Consider the following 15,062-nt stretch of genomic DNA (forward strand, 5'->3'; position numbering starts at 1 on the left):
TTCCTCATCCTCAGCCATGTGGTTTGCCTGAGATTCGAGTCCACTGCCAGCCCACCGTCCTGATCCCAGGAACAGGCTCAGGAGAGAGCATGTGGTCTAATCAGCCCAACTGAGATTTGTGCTCAGTCCGCAAGAGCCCTCTTCTCAGCTCAGCTTGGCAGTGCGTGGCTGGGCCCTGCCGCCCTCAGGAAGAGACAACTGAATTGGCTACATCTGGAGCCATCCTAGAAAAGACTGACTTGTGAGGGATCCAGGTGATATCGTCTAAGTCTGGTATCAAACAGCATCTGAACTAAGCTGCTCTTGGATCGCCGGTTCCATGGGCAAAAGAATTCCTTTTTTTCCCCCTTCGTTTAGTTGGGGTTGAGTTTTCTATTACTTGCAATGTGATTGATACAAGCCATTAGCAGCAGCAGCATGGAGCTGGCAAGATCTCCCATGTCCAGGGAGCAAGGGCAGTCCACTTTTTACACAGTGGCAGTATTGTATGACTGTGACAAAAGTGGACCTTCATCACAGGCAAGCAACCCCAGCAGGTGCTAATGGCTTAACAAGAGTAATTGGGAAAAGTAGCAGAATTTGAGAGAAAAGTTTTAAATCTGTGATAGGTAGACTTAACAAGCACATCTCAAGTCTCAGTTTTTCAAACGACATTGGGCTAGGGGTTTAAAATCATTCTAGTGAGTTTCGATTACCTACTTTTACAAAATGAAACAGGATGGAGTGGAAAATATCAGAGTTCACTGAACTCAGTAAGAGAAGTATTGACTTTTTTGTTTTAGTTATCTAGGTTTGATGAATCATGGTGTAAAATATATTTCTTAGCAAGGAACATGAAAGCCATTGCTCTAGGACTTTTTGTTCAATGACTCAAAGCCTTCTAGATCAGTGGTTTTCTATATTTTAACGGGCATAACAATCACTAGGGAGCTCAAACATGGACCCCATCCCCAGAAATTCTAGGATAGTAGGTCTAGGGAGGAAGCCCAGAAATACATCTTTTAAACAGGTGCCCCCCTTTTAAGAAACACTGCTAGACTCCACAGCAGTGGTTCTTTCCCAGAAAGCACACCAGAATCACCTGGAAAACTTTGAAATCACACATCTCAGGCCCTACCTTGCAGGATTCTGGTTGCTGGTCTAGGCAAGGAGGGCCTGAGTCTTTCTACTTTTATTATAAGCATCCCAAGTTATTGACTATTATACTAGAACTTGAGAACCTCTTTTCTAGTGCATGTTCTTTAGGATACTGGATTTGTTCCAATCATTTATTTAAAAGCAAAACTCAAGACAGACTGATGATCAGGTGGCTCTCTGAGTCCCAGTGGCTCTGTGACTCTATTGCTCCTTGACAAGGATCACTTAAGGAACTCGGCACTTTACTCCTCACTTGAAAGCTTGCAAGTATCCACAGTGGTATCTGCAGAATTAACCCCTCACCCAAAAGAGTCAAAACACTGGATGTGAAATCAAGAGACCAAGGTTCTATGTCTTCTGGCTTTGCTACCCACAAACTATGTGACTCAAGCAAGTCATTTTACCCTCCATGGACTGGATTTCCTGAATATAAAATAAGGCAGTCGGACTAGATGGTCTCTAAAGTCCCTCTCCTTCCATTATTCCATGATCACAGAAGGCTGGCATCATACTTACTTTGTTTTTATAGCCCAAGAATTTAAGGCAATTAGAATACATGGAATGAATTAGTAAAAATGCCATAGAGAAAAATGTCAGTGGTTGGTACACTACCAAGCAATTCACAAATGCTCAAAATTAATTGAATTAAGAACCAAAAAAAATTAGAAAACTCATTAAAGAAGCTAAGATGGCAGAATTAGATTTGTAGAATAAGAGACCAAAAGCCAAAGAGAAGACCCCAAGCTGGAAGACTAAGCCCCTTGTGGAGCTAATTTCTGAGAACAATCAAAAGACGTGCCAGATCTAGATCCAGCAGCAGTGGTCAATTTCCCCCAGTGTGTCTGAGTTGGAAGGCCGGGAAGTGAGCAAGAGCCAGAGCACCAATACCTGAGGAAGCGCCAGTAGCTGGAACTGAAGAGCCAGAAGGAACAACGGCAACTGGATCTGAAGGGCCAGGAGAAACTGGAGCAGCTGGAGCATTAGGAGAAATAATGGCAATTCATGCTAGAGATGGCCAGATTCTAGGTCTGTGTTCTCTTGTTGACCACTTAGGAAATGATAGATCACTTAGGCAAGTTCATCAGAATGAACATTTTTCTACACATTTGAGCGTAGAAAGAGAAAAGGAAGAAACATGGAGTAGAGGGGAACAAAGGCAGTCCAGTCGGAGTCTCCGGTTCAATGGTATTTCCATTTGGACAATACCAGGTAAATACCTACTTCTTGTTCAGGATGACTCTTCCCTACCTGACCACATATCTGTGTCCTAGTTAGAAAAGTCACTCAGTTGGTTATTGATTGTTCACCCAACCACTGAATTGAAATGCTGTATGATGCAGTGAGTGAGCACATCCCTAGGGGATGTCAGAGAGGAATGCTATGCAGTGTGCCACAATCTCTGTTGGGGTCATCTGCAGGAAGACACGAAAGGGCTGCTTTGGGAAGCCATGGCCCCAAGAAAGCATTTCCCTAGTAGGGTGCCAGGAGGTGAAGCCCACCTCCACAGAAAGGAACAGCATGTCTTGAGGGAACAGGGAATTGCTGCTAAGTTCCAAAGTGACTTGGATAAAAATAAGAAGGAAAATAGATGCTATGGAGTCCAGAACACTATATAGCCTGCTTCCAGAAGGCATGTCCCTTATTTAGACCAAGTAAATCAGATGTAAATGGTTCAGACCATCAAATGAATAGGTTAGTAGAAACCAAACTTGGATGATCTGAAACTTTCATTTGTATTAAATAAAGTCATGTCCAACATATGTCTGGTAGATTTAGTTTATTCTGAAAAACAGTTTTAAGAGTAAAGAGAAATGCAGTTGCCTCAATGCCCATGGACCAGGGTTTAGTTCAGTGATGTAGTAACAATACAGAGGGAGAAATTATTTTTAGAATATTTAGAAATTTGAATTATTTTTGGTTAGTCATAACAATAGAAGGCAAAAGTACCTAAGAAAAAAATAAAAAATACACTGGAGATAATCTAAATTATTTTCAGCTGACTAGAAGCAAAGGCAAGTAATACATCTCCTCTGAGACGATTTGTTATGAGGAGCTCCTGGCCCGACAGGAAGTGAGAGGAAGGTGAGGCTCCAGGTTATGGAACACACCCTAAGCAAGGACTGCTGACAGTTACACAAAGTGTTATCGGGTTCTTCCTCCCACAAGAGACATAAAAATAGTAAACCAGATTTAACTGTTGTGTGTTACCACTTGCCAAAAGTTAAGCTATTAATTAAGCTGGGTAAGAGGTCATTTGCAAAGGGGAAGAGACTATATCAATGATTGTCCCTCACATGATGACATTTTCAGAAATCAGGTGGGACCAAAAGAAAAACTGAGTGGGGAGGGAAATGAGTTAAAACAAATATAATATATATTTCTATACAATATAATATAATGTAATATAATATAATATATATATACTCAAATGTGGGGGTTGAAACCTATTTCAGCTCTTAGGTGTATAAATGCCAAAATGCTGATGATTGACATGAGTATGTGTGGCGCTAGGTAAGCTCTGCACTTCCCCTAAGAACACCGGCCATGTATATATCAATCATTTCATCTGGCATTGTTGGATTGAAAAGGTTATGGGGCCGGTTCAGAACAGTGGCCATGGCTAACACTTATTGAAGACTTATAGTCTGCCAGGCACTGTTTTAAGTACCCTACATGTATTAACTCACTGATCTTCACCTCAAGCCTATGAGGTTCATACTTTTATTTCTCCAGTTTAACTGTTGAGGGAACAGGCGCAGAAGGATACTAAGTGGAAAAGCCAGGATTTGAACCCAGAGTTTGAATTCAGAATTAAACTTTATGATGTAGGTATAGGCAGGATGAATTCATAGTCTTACATAGAATATGAGGAAATACTAAAGATTGGAGACCTCAAAGCTGAAATCTAAGTTTCTTTTTACTTAAACTGACCAGAGTTGAAGAACTCAATCATTACAAAATACGGCAGTATTCTTTACCCAAGATTTAAGGAGATGTAAGGCTTTCAAAGAACTGTGTACTAAAAGACTTGAAATAATGAAAAATAAGTTGATCTTGATAAAGTTGAATATCCTAGATTATACAAAAATAAAAAATCTGCTCCCTTCCAAAGCAAAACAATAAAAACAACACCACACTTTTGTTGTTTAAGGCCAAATGTGCCTATTTTAGGTAGTTTGCCATCTGTGGAATTCTTGCATGTTGATACTTTGAAACATAACCCAGTCCCAGAAAAGATAAAAGGATTGAGCTCAAGGTACCTTCAGATCTCAACAAATGATTACACAGGTTTAATCACTGGCCCAGGGTTAACCAGTATGTAAAAATAAAAAAAGGCAAAGAGGATGACCAATGTTTAAAATTGCAACACTCTGCACAAAGAGTTATATGCCTTAGGGAACTTTAAATCCAACATCTTAGAAAAAAATGTTTGCAATACCATTTAAATAAGGAAAAATAATTCAGAGACAATTGATTTTTGTTGGTGGTTTTCTTTAATATACACTAAAGGTCTTAAATCAGTGACTCTTGCCTCCCTGGATATTAGTCCTTACTGCGAATAATACTTTTATATTAAATCACGAATTATGCCCTACAGAAAGCTACCAGAGTGAGGTCATATTGCACTAGGCTTGTCATGCACACCAATCAACTGCGGTAGTGAGTGACAAAACCTGGTCAAGAAGGGGGGAAACAGTTGGGCCATCCTAGTTAGGCCAGAACATTTCGCTGGTAGCATCAGTGAAATGTGCATATGAACATACTAGATATCATTGATTCAAGCCTTCCCCTACTCCACATTTGAACCACTTGGGTAGTTTTGTGCTTCTTTATCAGTTTAGTCTGTGGTGTGTTGGTAAACTCAAACCTTTTTTTCAGTAATACTTAGAAGACAGCAAGGAATGTAGACCACTAATAAAATCTGTTTGGGGAAGGGAAAGGCTTAGAAAAATGGCGAGGAGTGGGGTGGAGAAAACTCTTTGGAAAAGAACATTGATGAAGATAATGCTAAAAGGGAGAGAAAAGTACCAGAGGGACCAGGATAACTGAAAAGAGGGAGAGAAGCCAAAGGCCTGCTTCAGATCTAGGGCCACAGAGCTCCTGCAATCCACCTGTGAGGTCGTCACAGTAAATGGCTGCATCACAGCCCAGTGACTGGGAAGCAGTGATGCAAATGATACTTCTCCACTTTAGACACCACACCAATGTCTACCTCGCTCATCACAGAATTAACACACAAATCCTAAAACTATATGAAACTTCTAAAACTGGCCATCTGTGCCTCAATGGATCCTTTAAACTTTTTTCCTATGCTTGTAATTGTATCTGTTATAAAAGATGTCAGTAAACCAACACACCTTTATTGCAAGCAAGAACAAGCAGCCTTTCTCAGTATTCAACTTCAACAAGCATATTTCACGTCCACTAATAGTATCCTGAAATCTTCCTATCTCTGTCACTGTACTGGGGGTGAACAAGCTGACTGCTTATCAATGACCCTTGAGCCATAAAGAGAAGGCCACAAAAAAAGGCAATTTTTTAAAAAGAGAAATGTAGACTGCTCCTCTCCTTTGCTTGTCTATAATAAATACTGCTCATTGGTTATATAATTTACTAAGAGAGAGAAAAAAATGAAGAGGAGAAAGATGGCCTAGAGTGACAGATTTACAAGAGAAAGGGACAAGGAAGGAAGAAACATACAAATAGAGAGAGAGGGAAAAAGTATAAGACCCACAGACTGTGATATAAACAAAGACAAAGAAGCTCAAAGACAAATAATATGTGAAAATCCGATTCTGTTTCCACCAATCCCACCTTGTGTTGTTTTAAGATAAAGCTGCTAAAGATTTAATATTACGTTGATATTCTCAACTGAAGACTTGCATGGAGATATGACACCCTAGTGTTTTCCTGGATGAAATAAAATTGGAGGCAGAATCCATCCTTGTCATTACTTAGTGGCCTCTCTTCCTAGCTAATTACTCCTTCCTCCTTCTCCTTTTCTATTTCTCCTTCTCCTTCTAGCTCCTAAATTCCTATCCTTAGCCTTTTGTGTCACAAAGGCAAGCACCATGCCTGGCTGATTTGTCACTATTTGCCTAGGGGTCATCACCAGAACCTGGTACATAGATGGGCACCTAAATTTTTGTTGGATTAATTAATTTTGCATTCATTCATTCCTACAGTAAATTCATCTATAATAAACTGAGATTATCATCTCTATGTTACCAACTTTTATGTCTACATTTTGAACGATCTCTTTATAATAGAGCCACAAATTTCTAATTGCACAGAAATTAGCTTTGATTACAAGTCCAATACTCACCTTGTCCAAAAAAAGCCATTTTTCTCCCAGGTTGGTACCCCTTAAACATTACTTAATTTCCTTCTGTTCTCTCAGGTTAAAAATCTTGCAGCCCTGTTTTATTTTTCCCTCATCTTTATGCCCTATCCAATTTACAAACTTGGAGATTGTATCTTTCCTCTGAAAGGTCTCGCTAATTTGCCTTCTCCTCTCCATTCTCTATCTCAATGCACTAATCCCATCAATTCACTAGCAGTCTCAATTAACTCCCTTGCTAGATTTTACTGCAGAGAAATGAATCTTGTCCTTTTTCATATAATTACTCGTATATTTGGATTTAAATGCTTTCTATTTGTCCCTCCTTCCTGTTTCATGTTCCTTTTTCATTCCTTTCTTAACTTTTCATTCCACTTTACCCATTTATAAGCTAATTAATTATACATTATTTTACTCTTTTAGTGCTTATCCTAGACATTACAATGTGCACCCTTGACAATACAAGGACCTCAAAACACTTTAACCTGATCTATCCCTAATTTCTTTCATGTACTAGTGTTGTCATGTATTTTAATTCTTAATATATTTTGAACATCACAATATATTATTGTTTTATACAGTCAAAATTCACTTAGACTGACCTACACTTTTACCCTTTCTAGGGCTCTGCATTCCTTTCTGCATTGCCAAATTTCCATCTGAGAACATTTTCCTTCTATCTGAAAAACATTGTTTAGTTTTTCCTTTAGTGGGGGTTTGCTTATAATAATTTCTATCGATTTTTGGTTGTCTTTGTCTTTATATTTCACCTTCATTTCTTCAGAATGTTTTCACTGGATATAGAATTCTAGGTGGAAGTTATTTTCTTTTAGCACTTTAAAGATTTCATGCCATTGTATTCTGACTTACTTTGCTTCCATTGAGAAATCAGATAAAAGTCTTTGTGTTGCTCTCTTGAAGGTCATATATCTTTTTTCCTCTGGCTACTTTACAGTTTTTCTTTTTATCTTCAGGTCTCAGCATATGTTTATGTATGACTTTCTGTGTATTCATCTTGCCTGAGGATCATACTGCTTCTTGAATCTGGGGCTTGATAACTTTCATCAGTTTTCAAAAACTTTATCATCTCTCTTTCCTTTTCTTCTGGGACTCCAATTACAAATATGTTGGACCTTTTTACAGGTACTCCATATTTCTCTTAGATTCTTTTCCGTATTTTCTAAACCTTTGTCTCTCTGTGTTTCAGTCTGGAAATTTACTTCTGATCTCTCCTCTGGTTCACTAATTCATGTTCAGCTGTGTCTAATCTGATGTAAAACTCATCACTGAGTTTGAGTTTTTAATACAGTTATAGAATTTCCATTTTTAAATTTCAAATTTTTTGCTAAGATTATCTATCCTGTCAATTAATTACTTGAACATGTTGATCATGATTATTTTAAACTCTCAAAAATTCTAGTATCAGGATTTTTTCCTATGGGTCTGTTTCTAATGTCACGTTCTATTGGTTTTTAGTCATGTTTTGTTTTGTATGCCTGATTATTTTTTACAGAAAACTAGATATTGTATACGAAAAAATCTAGAGATACTTTTCCTTTAGGAAGGGTTCACTTTTGTTTCTGAAAGGAAGTTTGGCTACGAGCATTAGCAATCTCAGATCTTCTTAATCCAATCAGGGTTTAAAATTATTTGAATCTGGGCTTCAATTTCTGTGAGAGTACATTTCCAGTTGACCCTACTTTTAGGATTGGCCTTTCACTGTCCCAATTGAAAGGCAGGGATTTTACCAATATCATCCCCACCCTTGGCAGCCCCTGACTTCACCTTTTGCCTCTCTATCTTCATAAACCTATGAAAGTGCTGCTTAGCCTCTCAGATGTTCCTTTCAGAATCTACAGATATCTCTAGGGAATAAGCAACACCAAATTCCAGGCTCAACTCTCTGGGCTTTCCTTCTCTCCTTGATCTTGGTCCCACAATTCCTCACTGCCTTGGTAGCCTTCCAGTCCTTCAGACAGTTTGTTGTTGTGTTGTTTTTTTTTTTTTGTCCAGCTTTTTGAGCTGGTATCAGCAGACAAGTACATTTGAAATAACCCATTCCACTAGTGTGGGAAGCTAAACTCCCCTTTATTACCCATTTTGTCCCATGTTGCCCAGTGCACAGCTTTTAGTGCCCTCTATACCCTCACCAATATCTATCTATCCAAATTGGAATGCAGACTTTGGGGTTGGAGATGTTGATGTTCAAACTGTGGCTTTATCTCTACTTATAGCTATACGACATTGGACAAGCTATATAGCTTTTCCATAACTCATTTATAAAATAAGGCTTGAAAAACCTGCTTCACAGGTCACTGAGATTAAATAATACAGGCAAAGTGTTTAGCACAATCCCTAGTACACGGTAATAGCAGTTAGCGCTTACTGAGCATTATTTTCACTGGTAGTTCTACTAAAACTAATAAGTGATCTTATGCTCAAATTCGATCAGTCTCTTCACTCTAGTGAAATATATGTACACATTTTCACCTTCATAGTTTGTTCACACTATTTCTCAATTTTTTCTATTCCTAATATAATCTAACACATTCTTCAAGGCCCAAAATAGAGTTCAACCTCTTCCAAAGGTATGCCACAAATTCAAAATCCATACTGACATGCACTTGCTCTAATTCTTATTCAACTTAGCAGCACACAATTTATCAACTATTTCCTAATTTTGTGTTAGTCTCTTTCCAAAACTAGATTATAAAGTGTTTATAAAAACAGCCAATAATTCATATCCTCTTTAACTCACCCAGTATGGCACCAAACACATAAGAGGTTCTCAAAACACACATGTATAGAAAAAAATATAGAAAAAAAGTTCTTCATATTCCATAGGTACAGTTTGAATTAATACTCCAAAGTACGTAGAATGAGGGAGGGGTGCAGAGGGACAGAGGTAGAAGAAAAGGAAATGAGTAAACAAGCACATGACAGAAAAAAAAAGTTTTTCTGGTAAAATATTTACTTAAATCCTTCACTGTAAGCATAACTTCAACTAACCTAGTTGCATTATTTTCAAATGACAACTCGAAGTCCAAAGTTGCATTTTTACAGTTCAAAGTTTAGAGTTTAAGGGGAACTTTCTGGTTCCTTTGAGTAGGCCCTTTCTTTCACCAGGGAAACAAAGTAAAATCCTAACTAGTTCAAGAAGTTAGCTAACATTGCTCTGTCAAAGAATACTCTCCAAGGTACTAGTCATTAAAATCGTAACATCTTGCTTTACTCATATTCAAAATGAGCTACTCATGAGAATGAGAACAAAATAAAGATTTAAAAGATGTACTTTTGTGTAACAGGGTTTTTTAATTTTTTTAATTTTTTTTATTTTTTTTATTTATTTGTTTTTTTCCCCCAAAGTCCCAGTAGATAGCTGCATGTCATAGCTGCACATCCTTCTAGTTGCTGTATGTGGGACACGGCCTCAGCATGGCCGGAGAAGCGGTGCGTCAGTGTGCGCCCAGGATCTGAACCCGGGCCACCAGCAGCGGAACGTGAGCACTTAACCGCTAAGCCACGGGGCCGGCCCTGTAATAGGGTTTTTGGTTGCAATTCTTCGAAATTTTTTGAGTCTTTAATTTTTTATCATACAGAAGACATACGAAATGCTCTCTTATAACACTGCAACATTAAATATCTTAACTTCCTACAAAGAGCATCTCCAAAGAATTCATGCTACTTTTACAAGGCACCTTTTTAGTATATTTTTTGCTTGAATATCACTTTCTACCAATCAATACTAAAGTAAGTATATTACCAAAGAAACTGTTAAGTAAAAATAGCTCACTCTATAAATCAGCCCATCTCTGACAATTTCTGCCTCCATTCCCCACCCGATAACCTGGTATTTTATTGACAAAAAACTGTGCTTTGCTACTTGTGACAAAACAACACCTTTTAGTGATTGCAGATTTAGAACAAAATTTTCCTTTTAGCAAGTGACAGCGTCATTCAGTGCTCAATTGTCATGTACTAAGAGTGACGCTAAAATATACCATGGTCATTTACATTTAATAAGATGTGATAGTTAATGGTGATATATTTGAGATTTTGAGTTTTTAAACCCCTGCTGAAATAGCCAAATTTGTAACAGAAGGAGTTAAAATTTTGAGATTTTATTTTCATAATCTCGGAAGAGTCAATTCAAATTCCTAGATGAGAAGAACAAATACACCAGTACTTTACAGAGAGATGACTGTGAACATTTGTGATTTTGATTTTTGAGGGGAAAAGGAAGTAAGATCTCTTTTAGGTGTCACAAACATCAGGGTTTATGAAACAGTTCTGGCAACATTCTCCTATTTGTATAATACAAATAATCTGGAAAAGGGGAGAACATGAGAAAGAGTTCATTCAATATGTGAATAAGTATCTGAAAATGGTAAATATATAGCAACTGATTTTTTAAAGGACTCTTGTGCCCATCCCAGCAGATTATAGGAAACATGACTGCATGTTTTTTTTAGCCAGATATTTTAGTATGACAACATTTGCAAGTGAAGAAAGGCCTTGCATTTGATATCCATGCAAGACAGCTTACCCACAGCATTGTAGAGAGGCTCTCCAGTTAACCTGTCCCAGACCACAGTGGTTTCCCTCTGGTTACTGACACCAATAGCTTTAAAGAGAAAGTTAAACAGAAGGGAGTAGAAAATTAAATAAAGTAGAAAATGACTTCAGGAGAATAGTTCTCATTTTTTTAAACAGGCACAACTAAACATAACAATTCGAAAAAACATTTGGAACGTTTGTAGTGGTATTGAGCTGGTTTTTTTTTTTCTTTGAGTGGCCCCAGGAAAAGTGGATACCTAATGTCAAGTGTTTCTTTTTATTTCTACAGACTACTTTCCGCTTCACTACCAACACATGATGACACGGACCCAGATCAATATCCAAATGAAAGGCTCCCAAGTCACCTTATAAGAAGGTTAACACAATAACTTTACAAACTTATAAAACCCAATTTATTATTCTGAGGAGACCAACAATCACTTCATTCATTTACTTACTAATTGCCACAAAAAATTTCCCTCCATGTGCCTGCATTTTAAGAAAACAGCCACAGATAAAATCCTCCATGCTGGGCAACCTCATATTATGGTTAGTTAGAAATTTAGTTTTATTCCTGTATTTTAATAATATGTTACAAGACATATGAGCTTGAATCAGGCATAAATACAACATGCAATGGCATTTACATTATACTGACCTACATACAACTCCAGTGCTATAGTTACAGTAAGTTATTATAATAAAATACTAATCCATCCCATCTTGTTCAGTTCAGCTTCATTCAGCTAAATCACAGGTTCTCAGACTTGGTTGTACATTAGAATCAATTTCAGAGCTTTTAAAAAATAGCAACAGGGGCTGGCCCAGTGGTGTAGTGGTTAAGTTTGCACGCTCTGCTTCAGTGGCCCGCAGTTTGCAGGTTCAGATCTCCAGCGCAGACCTACGCACCGTTTATCAAGCCATGCTGTGGCAGGCGTCCCACATATAAAGTAGAGGAAGATGGGCACGGACGTTAGCCCAGGGCCAATCTTCCTCAGCAAAAAGAGGAGGATTGGCAACAGATGTTAATTCAGGGCTAGTCTTCCTCACACATACACACACAAACAAAAAGCAATGCCCAGGCCCTGCCCCAAACATTCCAATTTAAGTGACCTGGGGTGGGATCTGAGCATTTGTATTTTTCCTTAAAACTCCCCAGGTGATTCTACTGTGCAGCTCGGGTTGAGCACACTGGGCTAAAGGATCGAGCTTTTCCAGAATTTAAGATTATGGCAGACTTTAAAGGCTATATAATATAATCAACAACACATCTCATGCTCAAATCTCTTCTAGAATCGCTCATGTGACCATTCAGACAGCACATCTAGTGACAAGATACTACCTCTCTCAAGGCAGACCAATCTTTATTGCACAGCTTTGGTTTAAAAAAAATCCTTTCCTTATAGCTGTCACCTATAGATCTTAGCTATCTTCTTTGGAGATACATAGAATAAGGTTAATCCTTCTTCCACATGTCAGTCTTTCACAACCTTCAAGCTGCTATTTTGTCCCTCAAGTCTTCTCTTCCCCAGTCTAGGCTAAACAATCCAATTTCCTTCCACTGCCCCCACCTCCATACGGCATGGTTTAAAATCCCTTCACTACCTTTCCTAGGGACATGCAACTATCTGTTCGTATTACTCAAATTGTACACCCAGAATAAAACACGATAGGAATGTTCTGACCAACACAGAGCTGAGCGGAACCAGCAGCAACCTTGTTCGAAATAATGTTTACCCAATGCAGAATTACTTCCTTTATTTAACACCCTTTCTAGAGGTACGAAGATGATTGAGATTCTACTCCAAAGAAACTTAGAGACATAGGGTATGAGGAAGAGATTTTGGAGAGTTTTTAAAAAAAACAGAAGACAAACGTTTGTAGGAATAAAGACGAGAAAAGAGAATGTGGGGAGCAGAGGGGCTGGGAATCAATGGGACGGTCCTGATCCTTGTAGTGACAGGAGGGGATGAGATTAACACACAGGTAAAGGGAGGAGCCTCAAGTAGGGCAGAAGGCTATTGCTTCCATTCTGATGGAGAGAAGGGGGCATGAGATCCAGACATTAACCACAGGAACAGGAAGTTGAAGAATTAAGGCCCCAGAGTCTCAAGTTTCCCTGTGAAGTAGCATGCAAGGTTATCTGCTGATACAGGGCCAAGCAAAAGTAGGATCGTGAGTTTGGGGTGCTATTCAATAGCGCTCAGGCTCTGAAGCCAGACTGCTGGGTTTCAAATTCCAATTCCTCTGCTTCCCAGCAGTATGACCCCGGGCCTCAGTTTTATCTTCTATAAAATGAAGATAATAATAGTTCCCACCTTATAGGGTTACAATGAGGAATCCCTGAGTTGACGCATATTAAAACAGTGCCTGGAACGTAGTAACCATTCAATTAATGTTACTTATTGCTGCCAATCATTGTCATCATTATTATTGAGGACAGAGTGGAGTAACAGTTGCAGAGAATGGGACTGAGCTAAGGACACATAAAGGAATTCCCCAGCAGCACTCTGGGCACGCAGAAGCCAGAGACCTCAGTGGGTCCTTGGCAATGGGTTGCTAAAGTGGGGTATTGTGAATGTGATACTTTTAGTGACAACTTTACAATGTGGGCTCCCAATGCATTCACAGCCCACTAAAATCTCCTGTTCCTCCCCAGTGCCTTAATTTTCCATAAACAGGCTGGCTGCTCCCTTAGCTGCAATCCTTGAGTCGCTATTCTATGCCCCTCATGTTACCTTTCTTTATTGGTTCCTTCTAACTTGTCCTCAGAATGTAATCTAGAGCTATTTGTAGCTGATTCATTGGTCACAGGTTCCTTCCTGACCACTCCTTCTTTCCCCTCTATCTTACTTCAATTCCTTTGTGCCTTTCCTTCATACAATTGCTTTTCTTGCAGACGATCAAAGTCCAGTGAAACAGCTTCTCAAGATTCTTTTCCAGCCATAAACACGTCTTTATTACTGGTTTCTCATGAGGGAACACAGGCCTTATGCAGTGCCTCTGAACTTTTTTGATGTTCTAACTTCTTATAATTTTTACCCTAAAATCTTCTATGTTTTTTAAAGAAAAATTCTCTGACTGCTAATCCCAGCATACGTGCCTCTCTTAATAGTTCCTAATTTTAATTCCCTCTTTTTCAGAATAACACATTCAACTTTTGTAATCCTCCACCCTAGTTCATCTACTATTTCGGAGCATATGAAAGTTACATGCATAAAGTATATATTTCCTGGCCTAGCAGTCTTTTAGTTACAGATACTATAATCATTGGCATATATAAAGCCCAATGTATTCCTCTCGTATCTAGCAGGTTCATGCTTTACCTACATACTCTTTCTCAGGGGGTGTTTTTCTCTACACTGAGTGTCACTAGTAAAATTGACTAGTTAAATGCTACATTCAAAAGCTCTGGTTAAATTTTGCTTCGAATTATCTGTGAAAAGTTATAATCACAGATAAGAAAATATACTTTAAAAATGGTATCACTGTTGTCTTTGTAGAATTATGGATGACACGCATCTTTATTTAAAAATAAAATCATAATTTATAATTGGAACACTTTTAAAAAATACCTAAAAACACATATAGCACAGTAATAAGAGCCCCAGAAGAAGGCTCTGGGGCTACTAAAAGTGGGAAGAGGTGTAAAGCTTTTTAAGAAAACAGTCTCTGGAAGATGTGTGCTTGAGGCAAGTTAGGACAACTGCAAATGAGATGTGGGCACTGCTGCGAGGTTATTTCGGAGAATGAGGTGCCTTTCTGAGACCCCTGCGAGTATGAGTCTGAGGAGTGATGGACATGTATGTGACTATGTTGGGGAGGGTGAGGCAGTGGAGGAATGGATGTAGGGGTTTCCCTTTTCTCTAACTGTGAGATAACTACTTTTGATATAAGAGAATCTAATTGCTAAGAATTTCATGTTCTCATCTTTGAAACAGTTTATGTTGTGTTTTGCTTGTATCACATGGTAGAGGATGAGAGTATGTGGTATTGTAATTCTTTTTTTTTCTTCTGAAGAATAATT

At 38.4% G+C, this 15,062-nt stretch overlaps 1 protein-coding gene across 5 annotated transcripts in view; it reads right to left on the minus strand.

The window, feature by feature from the left end:
* Positions 1-15,062, minus strand: part of GK (glycerol kinase) — a 75,145-nt gene that overhangs the window by 37,113 nt on the left and 22,970 nt on the right. For all 5 annotated transcript variants that reach the window (XM_087426597.1, XM_004435066.3, XM_004435067.2 and 2 more), the window contains exon 4: positions 11,025-11,102. In XM_087426597.1, the coding sequence (XP_087282723.1) occupies positions 11,025-11,102 (78 nt within the window). The remainder of the gene's footprint in view (positions 1-11,024; positions 11,103-15,062) is intronic.

The sequence above is a fragment of the Ceratotherium simum genome, chromosome X (assembly GCF_057802395.1).
Source record: "Ceratotherium simum simum isolate JZ-2026a chromosome X, ASM5780239v1, whole genome shotgun sequence".
Taxonomy (NCBI): Eukaryota; Metazoa; Chordata; class Mammalia; order Perissodactyla; family Rhinocerotidae; genus Ceratotherium; species Ceratotherium simum.